The following is a 14,459-nucleotide window of genomic DNA, read 5'->3' on the forward strand; positions in this document are numbered from 1 at the left end:
TTGGACAGTTTATGATCAATTAACAACATATGAACACCTTTACATTTGCCTTATCAGTAAACATTAATAGATAGACTTATTTTTCTTCTTAATTTACATATTTCAATTATTTACATTATCGGAGTGGATGGACTTGATGGGATCCCAGCACAGAGAGAATCACAGGTGCGTAATCGACAAGAATTTAAAGATTGGCCACTCCTTAAAGTGCTTAAAGAGTACAACAGAAAGTACTGGAGACTACCCCCCCCCAAGGCCCCCCAGCCCTAAAGGCCCCCTATTCAGTTTGTGGAGGGATGCTGTTACCAAGTTACATCAGAAGGGGTAAATTGTGAAAAGAGGTGTAAACATGAAATATGCAGGTAAATTCCTCCAGGTGTGTATCTCCTTGTGTTGTATTATATTATCTTGTTTGTGCAGCAGGACACATTGAGTTGTGACACTAATCATTTGTTTGCCTTGGTGGCATTTTTTCTGCTMAGAGCYTTGGATATAAGGGAATCATAAATAGTATGCATGTTCATAATTGCATATGCTCCCCTCCCCTCTRCCCAGRGCAAAATGTAATTAAAAGCTTTGCACATTTAGTCACTGAAAATATTTTCTCATTACCAAGCCAGTCTCTGTACAACATGATTTAATACTGGGCATTAAACTGGTAAATTAGTCACTTCTAATTCGGATATTGAGGAGAACATGGCTTGAGTTTATATTTATGTATGTGCTTGCTTTTTTAGAATGTGCTATGTACCTACATGGCCTAATTGAAATGGTAATGGCCCCACGGTACAAATAGTCTCTCAATGCCACCAATGCTGGCACAAATGTATTTTCCCCCTTGAAGACCCAAATTCCCTTAAAACTGCCWAAATTCATATTTTATCTGTAAACATTACATTGCAAAGTCTTTATCACCAAGTGCAACACTAGACAGGTAAATACTTATGAAGTGTATTTGCTCTGCTTTAGAGATCCTGTGTATAGCCTGTGCAATCCCAGAAGTTAGGCAACTGATAAAGCAAGAAGCAGGAGAGAACTCGGTCCAGGGTGATTTGCCATTTTGGTTTTCAGAACTCTGGCTACTAATGCCCCGAAACCATCTGCTGGAGARTATGGTTCCTGTAGGGCTACGGAGGTTACAGACACGGGATGGGTGGGATGTAGTATCGATCTCCCGGCTAGGTCGCACTAAGATCCTGGGGCTTAGTTAGGCAGCGTGTCCAGTCCCAGGGAGGCCGCATGCTGCTTGGCCCGCATCCGGAGGTTCTCGATGCTGGTGGTCTTGCTGTTTTGGCTGGGGAGCCCTCCGGAGGCCTGGAGCAGGGGACTGTTCCACACCTGCTGCGCTGCGTGGTGGGACAGCGACTGGTAGTAGGATTGGCAGGGCAGGGAGCCCAGCGGCGCCGGAGACATGTTGACATTCATGCCCAGGTAGGGCAGAGACGGGGGGGTACCCATGTCGAAGGAAGGGTAGAGTGCCATGTTGTTGGTGGCAGCCATGTGCTGGCGGAACTGCTCCTGCAGGCAGAAGAGGCTGAGCGGGGAGGAGGAGTAGGAGTGGCTCTGGGAGATCCCACCGCTGACACCACTGGACGAGGGCGTCACAGACCGGGAGACCATAGGGGATTCTGGGTAAGGGGAAAAAGCATGAGTCAATAACATTAAACTAAGTTTTACTGGTGGGCAGGGAGGCAGACATGTATAGAACTAACAAAGAACCAGCAAAGCTGTTGTGCCACTTCTTCATTTGCCAGTATGACTGAAATGAACTGATGTTGGGCAACAATGTGAGCACCCCCCCCCCCCAGCTACAGTATATTAGAGCTGTACAAGTGCCAGTCATAAGAGCTTGTCCTTTACCAGGTTTGGGGCTAAGTCGTTTGCAGGGTGGAGAGACGTTGCCGGGCGTCATCACCCTTTCACTCTTTAACTCCTCCCTCTGTGCGTTATACTCCTCCTCCTTATCGGTGGCATTGTCCTCTGTGGCCGACTCGCTGCCTGACKGCTCCGCTGAGGTCACGTTCAACTCCACGCTAATTTCCGACACCAACAGACGGGGCGGACCCTCAACCTCCAAGGAGGAAGAGGATGGGGGGAGCTGGTTCTCTGGAGTGATGGTGGTGGGAGCCTCCTCCTCGTCACCTCCCTCTCGGTTGGCCTCCTTCTGTTTCTGGAGCTGCTCCTTCTGCAGGCTACGCTGCTTCTTGCGGAATTTGGCCCGGCGGTTCTTGAACCACACCTGTTTGAAAGGTTGCCATATTGGGAGACAGTCAGAAGCATACTCAGGGTGCAAGAGATTAAGCCAAATGGTTGTGGGTGTTACATTGGTGTAGGTCTGCCTACTGTTTATCTTTAAGACAAGCGAAGAAGAATTGCAAATGACTAAAGTCATTTTTTTCTGGAATGTTTATTAATTATAATTCAGGTACAATAATCAATATTGTATGTATTTCAAGCTACAGGTACCATGCATTCTGAATGTTAATTCATTAGTTACCTGCACGCGGGCCTCGGGGAGGTTAGTGCACATGGCCAGGCGCTCGCGCATCACAACGTCGGGGTAGTGGGTCTTCTGGAAGGTCTTCTCCAGTGCCTCGAGCTGCTGTGCGGTGAACGCGGTGCGGCTCCGGCGCTGTTTGCGGTGCTGGGACCCGTAGCGAGCCTCCAGAATGATGTCTTGAAATGTGCAGCCGTTGGAAGAGAAGAAACACGGCAAGTTTAATTAATTGGATGGTACCCTATCCTATAGGGGGATATGTCCGAAAGTGATAATCAAAGGTGATGCCTAGTGTGTGTAAAAGTTTGTTTGTTGGACTCAATTACCAGCCAGTCTCTCCGCGAGGGTGAGCGCGTGCACTGAAGGTCGGTAGTCTGGCGCGTGCTGCGCCTGTTGCGCGGCCTGCTGGTGCAGGTTGTACATGGCGCTCAGGGAGTTCATCGCGTGGAGAGAGTAGCCGTTCACTCCATAGTGCTGCATGACGGCCACTACCTGTTGGAAAACAAGCATAGATCATGTTAGCATTTGCTTGAATGTTTCCATTTGGCTATCTGTCTGGAGAGTTTGATAGGCTATTGTTACATGCGTAAACGTTCCCATTTAGATACGCGCGTAATGAACGGTCTAAATTCACTGTTGGTTTAATGATCTGMCAGTTCAGGATATTTTGTATGTTGTGTGTAGACAATGAGCACTTGCAGTTTATGCATATTTCAGTTCATAATTTGATCACCTCATATAAAGTTGCAGTTTTGCAGACCTTTGTGTTTATCTGTGCAACCAAGGTTGGTTAATCCTTGACAAACCATGACTTAATTTGTTCATGTTAAAGTTATCAGAGTCGTGTGGTGCTTGTAATAGCCAACRACGTGGTCATTTGAATCGCATACAGACGCATTTCATTTCGTCAAGGTAGACGTATGGCTCAGGGGCAATATATTTTAATATCTGGACAAAAACTTTAACCMTTAATATCCAATTATCGCTTGGTTCAAGCCATTAATTATACACAATTATTTTAATTGGGGTAGGGTGTAATTATCACTCGTTCACGTAATAAAGCGTAACGGATGCCTTATGAAGGGATGTATTTGCTTACTTTCCCTGTGATCGCAGCAAAAGCGCAAATCCCCTTTGAAAGCGCTGCGTTGAGAGATCATTGCGTTGATGAAACGCTTTGGAGATGATACAACAACATGTGTTCCACGCCGGGATGGGAACCTGAAATCACAGAGGTCCCGTGTGGCTCAGTTGGTAGAGCATGGCACTTGCAATGCCAGGGATGTGGGTTTTATTCCCAAGGGGGACCGTGGGAATAAAAAGTAAGAAGTAAGAAAATGTATGCCAATCGCTCTGATTAAGAGCGTCTGCTAAATTACGAAAATGTATTATATTGAACGGTAATGATAGGCTATTCTGTCAATACCAATGCTTTAGCTAGGTCTACTGAATTATCTCATTCGGTTAGCCTATGAATTTTAGCAGCCACTTTAGTTCTTTTTAACTAGGCCTACTATTTGTTGGACCATGTTGGTTTATATTTAGGCTACGTTGTTAACCCGTGTTGCCTCCGCCTCCTTATGTGAAATTCGCTAATCAAACACTTTTCTCGTGGCAGGTAGCCTAGAGTGTTGGGCCAGTAACCGAAAGGTTGCTATATCGAATCCCGAGTTGACAAGGTAAAAATCTGTAATTCTGCCCCTGAACAAGGCAGTTACCACACTGATCCAAGGCCGTCATTGTAAATAAGAATGTGTTCTTAACTGACTTGCCTAGTTAAATAAAGGTTAAAAAAAAACGTTTTATTATAAGTCTAATTAAAAGTATATCCTTCATTTTATTGGACAGAACAACTTTACAGCAAAGGAATCAAAGCCTTCCCACTGGGCTCACTGGTTGAATCAACGCTGTTTCCACGTCATTTCAATGGAATTATGTTGAACCAACGTGGAATATACGTTGAATTGACGTCTGTGGCCAGTGGGTTATATGTAGGTCTCCGAGGCCAAATATCTCATCCTGCATTTTTGTTGGTTATTATTTGCCCCTTTAAGATTTTCATAGATAAAATTAAATGCTTCAGGACACGATTAGATACATGTTAGTGTCGAGGTCTTTGACAAGAGACATCTTCGAGGCTCGAGCGGTTATAATTATAACACAGAGAAAATATATAAATATTCCCATGCATGGCAGGTATCAGGAGATTTGGAAGCGGGAGAGGGTTCCTAAAGTCTTAAATTGCCTCACTATAGCATTTTGACATGCTAGGCCTGGGATGTAGCCTCTAATGTTTTCATCTTCACTGRTGTCTGTGCTCCTTTAGGTCTATTTTCATTGGCCAGTTCTGGATCTGCGATACAGAATCCTCAGATCCTCAAAAAGTTCTACAGCTGCACCATCGAGAGCATCCTGACTGGTTGCATCACCACCTGGTATGGCAACTGCTCGGCATCCGACCACAAGGCGCTACAGAGCGTAGTGCGTAGGGCCCAGAACATCACTGGGGCCAAGCTTCCTACCATTCAGGACCTCTATAACAGGCGGTGTCAGAGGAAGGCCCTAAAAATTGCTAAAGACTCCAGCCATTAGCCTCGTATTGTTATTTTATTGTGTTACTTTTTTAAACTTTAGTTCATTTAGTAAATATTTTCTTAACTCTTATTTTTCTTAACTGCATTGTTGATTGAAAGTAGGCATTTCAATACACCTGTTGTATTCGGCGCATGTGACAAATACGATTTGATTTGATTTGGGGAAGTTCACTATGGGTTACTGGGGGCAAAGAATATTTATAATATGAATGTTTTGATTTAAATTAAACCAAAAAAGGTATATGTCCATGCGTTATTCGACTGATTGAAAATGTAGGTCGGCCTATTCAAGTCATTCAAATAGTTAGTCGTTTTCGAAATATCATGGTGCTCAATTGCTCATTGACTATCTTGATTCTATCACCATAACCTCGAAGATAAGCTTGATATAAGAGCGCATTGGGACTCATATTTATTCCAGTCAATTTATACATATTAAATTGTACATAAGAATATTATACAACAGAATGAACTGCCTCAAGTCTTGCCCAAGGCTAAGGAGGCTGTGATAATTCAAATTCAGTCAAGAATTTCATTTATCCATACGCAATTCAATTTAAAAAAAGTGACGCTGCACTTAATGCRGTCTGTGATAAGGATCAAATTGATGTATTTAATTGAATATTAACTGTAATTGCTAACATGCTTGAGAAGTAAGCCTTTACTTGAAGTTCATTGACTTCATTACCCTTGACAATACTTAATACAATGTCACTTAATCCCTTAATCATGTTAATTTGTGATATAGTAAGACCTTAAATTACATAGTTGTAACCTACACAACAATGTAATAGGCCTGGTAAACTGTTATTTTCTATTGTTATTTTATAATGTTAGGCCTATCGAAATTATATTATGAATGATTTTGACAGTTGTATTATTACAACGTTTTTTTTTTTTATATTTGATTGCGTTCAAATRGAGATCTCTTTTAGGCCATAACACCATTACTAAAGAATGTATCTGTTTTGTATCATTGCGTTTTACTTGTCATGTATTGTTGTTTATAATAACGTGTATTTGAATGTGGATGTGTAGTTTAATGTGTATATTGTTTTTTGATGTGCATTGTTGTGCTAAACAGGGCTCATCTGGAGGAAAGGAGACGTTGGTCTCAGCATTGACTCCGTAAAAATAAAAKAAATACAAATGTGTTTTACTAACAATTAAATCAAATGAGTGAATCAAACACTCCATCCAAATAAATAGGAATTTGCCTTTTTTCCCCTTTTTGCATTATGAAAGTTTTTTGTAACAACTCATAATCTGAGCAATAAAATCAGACCTATAACACCGTGAAGCTGCTGTCCATGTTCTGTGTGTGTGCACGAGGGAGCTGTGTGTGCATGAGGGAGCTGAGTGTGAATGAGGGAGCTGAGTGTGTGAATGACGCCCGCAGTGCCTATTCCCAACCTATTACACTGCAGTGCCTGATGAATGTGATCACAGGGCAAGAGGGAATAGGTTAATTCGCCTGGACAGAAGGACGGTGCTTCGCTAAACATTTACTTTGGTCCCCCAAGTATTTGAGTTGAATGGGCCCGCTTTCCTCCCTCCCCTCCCTCGCGGTCTCTTGTCCCATCGCCCCGCGGGGCAACGTTTTGGCTGAGATGTATGGCTTCTCCGTGGGTAAAATATGCATGTTGATCCCCATTTGGCTCCCCGTCTAATGGAAGTGCAAATAGGTTTCGAGTGCGAGGCTCTCCATTTATCATCAACGCTGACACCGACGGACATACAGTGCGGTTCAACAGCGTGYGCGCGTGTGTGTACGTCCATGTGCACGTGCGTGAGTAGAGCGAAAGAGAACGAGGCTACTTACTCATACTAATTCTTATGTTGTACTTTCACGTTTTTCATGCATTTTATTGTTTTTGATCATTACACTGTTATGATAGGCCTACCATATTTACCACACAAKCCTACTTATTCTGTCTAGCTGCCATTGTTGTCTATTCATATGCCTATCCCTTCTCCGGGCTGTATGTTTTTGAGTGCCCCAGGCAGCACTGTTCAAAGCTTCGGTTATTAAAACAGCATTATGAAAATTGGCATGTACATTGCAACCCCCTGATCTGACTAAATTAGGAAAAATGTTATTGCTAAAAACCCTTCGGCCCGAGGCGACTCGTGTATGGCAAGCGACAATCTGCCTTTGGGGTGTCAGAGTCATATTTTGTATTCCAGACTGTTCATAGCCGCGAGAAAAATGTTTGATTAGCGAATTTCACGTGAGGAGGCGGAGGCAACACGGGTTAACAACGTAGCCTAAACCACTAGTCCTGATAAACKATTCGTTAATTTACTATTAGTTTAAACCATKTAATTGCAATTTCATATTGACACAATGGCATGGGTCTGTGCAATTTGTGTTGTTTTTTGTATTTGACTTATTTTATATTGTTTTTGATTTTATAGTTCCATGAAATGGTATATGCAGAGCTCCCTTTWAAAAGAGACACCAGTCTCAATGGCGACTCCCTGCTAAACGAAAGATAAAATGAAACATACTTTTTTTTAGTTTATTCAATCTGAATCTATAGATCTGAGGGTTGAAAATGTACTTTATTTTTCTGAATGTTAATAATTATGAAAGGGAAATKACATGAAATGTAGCTGTTATGCCTATAAAAGTTACAGTACCATGCCATGAAATCCTCATACGCTCAACAAATTCTTGCGTCATAATTCCCAGATGGAAATGACTGAAGTACTTCCACAAAACACTGTATATCTACATATTAATTTKATTTATTTTTTAATATACMATTTTTTTGCAAGATCTCSCATTCATTTTTGGATGTCCTCATTTCAATTCTACAAAAATKTACTTGAATCTTTACCAATTGAATAGGCCTACTTTATTACTTATGTCAAGTCTTGCCTTCACATCTGCAGCCAAAACATAATTTTACTGTGCTCGCTATACTGTAAATGCTCGCTCGATATTTGATCGACAACGTCTTGTAAAGCATAATATCATATCGTGCAATTACCATTAGGTTTATTATACGCTTAAAGTGTGCACCAATAATGTAAATATTGTTCCACCACATGTGTATCAATACTGTTGTTAACAGCATTGACAGGTTGGTTACAAGTTGACCCAGTCCCAGAGATGTCCTAAAAGTTCTTACCTCTTAGTCAGCCGAGTTGTCTTTGGATGTTGTGCTGCTTGGAAGTGTATCCCGATTCTGAAGTGATTTTATTAAGATTTGTATTGTTGCTATGGCTCCTTGTTTATAATGTCCACSTTTCTCGTGCTCTTCATGMGATTGGGAACGAACGACTGCAAGTCCATACAGTTCTGTCTTGTGTGAAACGCGTGCTCTGCTACTTTACGCGTGTCTGAATCCTGTGCGTCTCGCGCTCAACATAGGAAGCTGCCATCTACTGGAACATGAGCTGAAGAGGGATTTTAAAGAGTGCTCTGTGAGGTCATGTAMGCTTTCTAGTGGTCCTTGAAGCTGTCAATCAAATAAAGAGGCTCTTTCTCCACCATTAGTAGCGGACGTTTGGCCAATGACCATACCAATATTCGAAAWCATCAACTTTAGAATATAATGTCTGCGGATTCCCATATGCAGTCAACATGTATTTGTTTCGCATTTGCGTTTGAATTGATAAACATTCAGTCAATTTATGGATTAAGAAGAGTATCAACTCCTTTAAATTCTGGAAAGCAAGACGTAAAAACAAGTATACTTAGATTTTTCTTGCCTTTGAGGGATATTGGATCAGTGAATTGAGTAGCCCCTAATTGGGAGATGGATGACATTTCCAGAATTTAAACGCTGTTCAATTATCTTTAAAAAGATAAAACAATATTCAATACTTATTTTCTAATATTTTTGATACTTTTATAATAATGAATTGTATTGATTTATAAATGGACAAAGGAGCCAGTTTTAACTTCCGTGTGGTAACTTCAGTGTTTCTTGTGACCAGTGACAGACATTGTCGTTGCAGGGTCTAAAATTATTTTGTGTTTTTTTATCAAATATTTCTGAATGTATTTTTTGTGTGCAATGAAATGTATATTCCTCAGAATACTTTTGGCATTAGTGATGTACATGGATGTCTTTGGGTTTTGGAAAACCTCATACGGTTTTGGGTTTTGGAAAACCTCATACGTTGGTTTTATTTGCATTTCGGCTTTCCTCATGCCATTGGAGGAGAGAGCGCTAATAGATGCCAGGCTAGTGGCTTAAGAACCTCTCCCGGCCTTCAAGGATTTGGGTTAGGATAGGGAAGACAAGACGCCATCTCAGCCTCCAAAAACCCCTGTCTTCAAATGACTGCGGGTAAGAGGATTAAAACAATAATGCCCTTCTCTTCTTGAAGGGGTCGTAGAGAAGATTTCTTCTCCCGGAGCAAAACCGTTTAGGTGGGAATTAAGGGCAGCGCATAGTAGCCTTTTAACGTAAAGCTTGTATATTTTATAAAAGATTCTTTGGGAAAGCGGGCCAGGGTGAAAATCCTAACCGGAGTTTTATCTCTGACCATGTTTCTCATCCACAGAAATTTGAATTGCAAACAAAATATCCTATGGAATAGAGAATATTGCATTTTCACCCTCTATATAGTATAGACTGTTCTGCAACTTTCTTTGGGAAACATACTTCTGTCCAAGAGAAAGAGAGAGAGAGAGAGAGAGAGAGAGAGAGAGAGAGAGAGAGCGAGAGAGGAGAGGGATATTTTGCAGGTACCCAAAAACGGGTAGAAATTACGCACGAATTACACACTGTAAACAATGTTATACAATTATTATTCCAATTATATTCTAAGGCACTGCTGTCAATATCTGTAGTCTGAAACTAAACCACATGAAATATGATTTTGCATGGGATGAATCCTAATGCGTTTTTTTGTTTTTGTATATGAAAGTTGGAGAAACTGGTACCAATAGCACATTTGTGCAGTAAACAGGATTACGATTTTCCAAGAAAATAGGTTTAACGTAGTTTTATGTTTTTACACATTATCTTTAGACAATAGGTAATATAAGGGTTACATATTGTCTATATTCCAATTAGGTGGTATAGGTCTAGTGTTGCTCCTTATGGTCCAAATACAGAATTCTGATTCTGAAGTTGCACGCTTAGAAGTTGGTTCTCATCTTTGCTTTAAATTAGGCTATTTGGGGGTTCAATTATGTGCTCGGGTTTGTACAACTGTCAAAGTGAAGCTTTTGACTATTTACTTAGTTAACTAAATGATGCATAGGCTACTTGGCTAAATGAGCGTGATTGAATTGAATGTCATTCCAACGTTATAACATTCAATCACCACAACAATAATAACCTTTTTTATTTATGTTTTTACCAGTATTAATAATAAAAAKTATTATTATTATGATTATTATGCTATGTCTTTGTATATATCTGCAGATATATACCGTCCATACATAGACTATTACAGTTATGGTATAGTCATTTCAACTGTAAAAAGTTTAGCTAAACTGTCAATCTGCCCCGCAAACAAACTCTTGTCCCTCTCTGGTTTCTGTTGCCTTCGTCTATCACTCGGTTTCTTCTTGAGGTCTGAGAAAGAAAGAGGATTAACTTGTGAACCAATGGAAATAAGAACTTAAACGGGAGGTAAATCTGGGCAGTGTCTCTTTTTGAGGACCGTTTCTAAAGCAATTAAAGCGAGAACGCGTTCTTCTCAGCGCCTCTTCTCCAAAGCTGCTTTGCGCTAGGCTTAGCGCGACTACTGTCCGGCGCATCTGAAAGGTTTAAACGCCCAAGTGTCACAAGAGCTTCCCAATAAGAATACCTCTCGAGCCCTGCCAAGTGTCCTCACCTCTCCGAATTATAACCCCACGGTCCTGGGACTGGAGCTATCCCTAAGGTTCATCCTGGGTTTTTGGCGGCTTGTCACTTGTTATTTTAGACCCTTGAGTTTACGATTTATCTTACTCTCGCCTTTACATCATGCAAATCATTTTGATGTGAGTTGCTTTTAGGCCTAATCGTCTATACATGTATCAATTGCCTATGTCCTATTCATTGATCTCCATATTATGTCTAGTCATGTAAGTGTTTCGCCAATTGAAAACATTTATGTTATATGATGATGGCAGCCTATAAAAGGTTGATAATGGCGCGGTTATGGGAACTTTATTTCCATATTGGATGATTACCTGCAATTCTATTTACATGAAAACGAATGAAATAGTARGCTACTTWTTTTTKKKKGGGGGGGRAGAAAAACAGAAGAGGGAAAAAATGTATTACTGACAATGAATACTGCTCGCTAATAGCTAATTAATAGTCCTAATGATGTTTCTGCAACTTCATGAATACATTAGGTTTGCAATCCAGCCATCTTTAGCCTCCGCGGCTCCATTCAAGGGTATTTCAGCATCTGTTCATCCCAGGGCAATTAATCATTTTGATGTGTAGTTTAGAGTCGACTACTTCCACGAGACCTTTTTTTGACAAGAATAACAAAGCAATTTGCCAGGAGCTATCTCTTAGACACGTTATTAGCAAACCATCTTAATAACCCCATGTACTTACTCCCTTATTTCCCAAATTAGATACCTGCGTTAAAGAACACCTTCACTTTTCGTTTTATGGTCAACACCACTCCTCTGTATCCTGGTGATATCCTTTTATTGGTGACAAGATCTCAGGATCTCCTCAGCAAATCCCCACTAAAAGTTTTCAACCTGTCAGTTCTCTCWAAAAGCTGAATAATGCCCCCTCTTTCTCTCTCCACTCAATCCCTTTCTCTTTTTTCTCCCCCTCCCTTATTTTCACCCTTGTCTCTCTATCCTTCTGTCTCACCCCTTTCTCTACCCTCGGTTCTTTCTATTTGTACCTTTTACACCATTTTTTCTCTCTCTCTCTYTTTTCTCCTCACACTCTCYTTCTTCTCTGACGCCCTTCTCACCCTCTCTCTCTCTCCCTTTCTCTCTCTCTCTGTCTCTCTCTCTCTCTCTGGCCCGGATCTCTCAGCACAAGGGGCCCCATTGTAAAGTCCTAATCCAGAGGCAACACAGCTTTAGCAACATGGAGGGATAAAAGGCCCATCAAGCCCACAACTTTATGGGGGCAAATCTCTTCCTAATCCCTCGCTTTATCTAAACAAAAGCCCCTCTGCCATAATCCACCTTCTCTTCGAAAAAAGAAAAGGGGCAAAAAAAAAACAGGGAGCTAGGACCCAAAGGAATGCACTCTGGGGTTGAACAGGGAGCTAAGACCCAAAGGAATGAATTTCCTGGAGAAACTAACCATTACTGACAAGCTTTTGTCATCAGTTATGGAATTGCCCCCTGGTAACCACAAAATAAAGTTATTGCATGCTTATTGTCATTTACGGTTTGCATTGCTCTTGAGAGATGGTTGCATTTTTCTGTATCAGGTTATATAGGCACTAAAATGAGCCTGGCTCTCCCACAGGGTCAAGAAAGCTGTTTCCAGTATGTAYTCACAGCCTGGGTATGTGATTTTGAGTCAACATTATTTCTGACACMAAGTGTGCGAGGCGTTACGACTTTGAATTACATGGGTTCCTATGCACTGTCACAACAAAAAGGGCCTCCCTGTTAGTGTTAAAAGTATTCACTTCAGAGTCACCAAAAGTGTTGGAAATGTCAGAAATATCTAGTCAATCTAAAACAATGACTTATTTTTAGGTCATTTCAGCTGCTGTAGCCTTTATACTCCCAGTTAGTCCTGTAGGATGAGAGGGCTCTGTAAGGAGGATGATTGGAGAGCTCAGGACTCAACCTCATCACTGACTGGGTGATTAGTACTGAATCAGCAACTTATAAAGGGAAGGCCAGCAGGGAGGAGAAGTGGTGGTGGTGTGCTAAAGGGTGGGAATACCAGCATCCCCAGACAGAGCACCTATTCATTTGTGGCCTCCATGTAAAGTAATGTAGCCATTTTGAGCAGCCAACTGCAGTACTGAGGGTTTGTGTTATTGGGTTGGATAGAAACGGTATGTTCTGACCAGTGCAGAAAGAGTTGACCCTACAACAGCCTTTTAGAGCCCATTATAACATATCAGTAAATATAAGATTATGCATATTTATTTAGTATCCATATGGGGGCTTAATTAGACCAGGTTCTGTTACATACCTTTAGCCCAATAACAGACAGTGGATGAATTGACATTTTGAGCTCCCTGATCTACCATATGTCCCATTGTCTAACGTCAGATAGCTTGACGTCCGTCTGCACTGATGGCTCCTGGCAACTGCGTGTCGCGTTAGAATGATGCCATCTGATAGAAGACAATGCCATATATCCACCCTATATATATGTTTGGGCTCCCAAGTGGCGCAGCGGTCTAAGGCACTGCGTCTCAGCGCTAGAGGCATTACTACAGACCCTGGTTCAATTCCAGGCTGTATCACAACTACCCGTGATTGGGAGTCCCATAGGGTGGCACACAATTGACCCAGCATCACCCGGGTTAGGGTTTGGCCGGGGTAGACCGTCATTGTAAATAAAAATGTGTTCTTAACTGACTTGCCTGGTTAAATAAATAAATAAATAGGGAATTAATGCTAGGTCTGCCCTCATCCCCACTCTGCTAATATGCATAGCCAGATAAGGCTGTGATCTTAATTTGTCCAAAATTCCTCCCCCATTTAAAGGGATGGGTTCAGTATAAGGGCCAATCTGCCTGACGATGACTATTCCCACCAAATCCCTCTGCTCCCCTGAGGCAAAATCCCTCCCTGTCGATCGCCTAAAACATCTGTCTTTACTTTCCCAAATCCCTTTGTATCTGCTCCTCTTTGGAATGTCAACCCATAATCTGGGTTAGAGAATGGAAGCTCGTGTGGGGAGGGTTTAGTGCGGGCTGTGGAGGATACGGTGTCGTCTAGTTGGTATTACCTGTTGCACTAGATAGTGAGGCAATTTAGGCAAGGGACTGATCGTTATGCACTGAGAATGTAGGCTTAGTTTTTAAAAAACCTGTATTTAAGCAGGTAGGCTAGATATGTTGAAGGAGATCTAGCAAGAAGATCAACATGAAAATATACAATAATTGTCGTAGTGCTGAATAGACCATTTCTGTGTATTGTACTTGATGCAACTTTCGTACGTAGCAAAGTGGGTTTTGTTTTGACTAGTATCTTATATAGACAAAACAAACACTTAGATGTTTCGTCTGGGACTCCTGTGATCATACTGTTCAGCCCACCTGTTGTTCACACTATTCATCACTCTGGTTATGACCTAAATACAGGTAGTCACAGTGCATCTATTTGGTTAAAACCTCAGATTGCAGTTGATTTGGCTAAACTGTCAGCTTTAAAATTATATTGAGGAATAYATCTGACGAAAGCTTGCAAGGTAAAAATACCCTTGACGATGGGACATTTCAGCAGACCTTAGCAGCGT

The 14,459-nt window shown here is 41.4% G+C and overlaps 1 protein-coding gene across 1 annotated transcript; it reads right to left on the reverse strand.

Moving 5' to 3' along the window:
- Positions 1-256: 256 nt before the first annotated feature.
- LOC111978863 (diencephalon/mesencephalon homeobox protein 1-A-like) lies at positions 257-8,471 on the reverse strand. The gene is made up of 5 exons (XM_024009098.2): positions 8,229-8,471; positions 2,824-2,989; positions 2,498-2,676; positions 1,861-2,239; positions 257-1,628 (listed from the first exon to the last, which is right to left on the reverse strand). The coding sequence occupies exons 2-5, from the start codon at positions 2,975-2,977 to the stop codon at positions 1,204-1,206; spliced, it is 1,137 nt and encodes a 378-aa protein (XP_023864866.1). The 5' UTR covers positions 2,978-2,989; positions 8,229-8,471; the 3' UTR covers positions 257-1,203.
- Positions 8,472-14,459: the final 5,988 nt, after the last annotated feature.

Source organism: Salvelinus sp. IW2-2015, linkage group LG19 (genome assembly GCF_002910315.2).
Source record: "Salvelinus sp. IW2-2015 linkage group LG19, ASM291031v2, whole genome shotgun sequence".
Lineage (NCBI taxonomy): Eukaryota > Metazoa > Chordata > Actinopteri > Salmoniformes > Salmonidae > Salvelinus > Salvelinus sp. IW2-2015.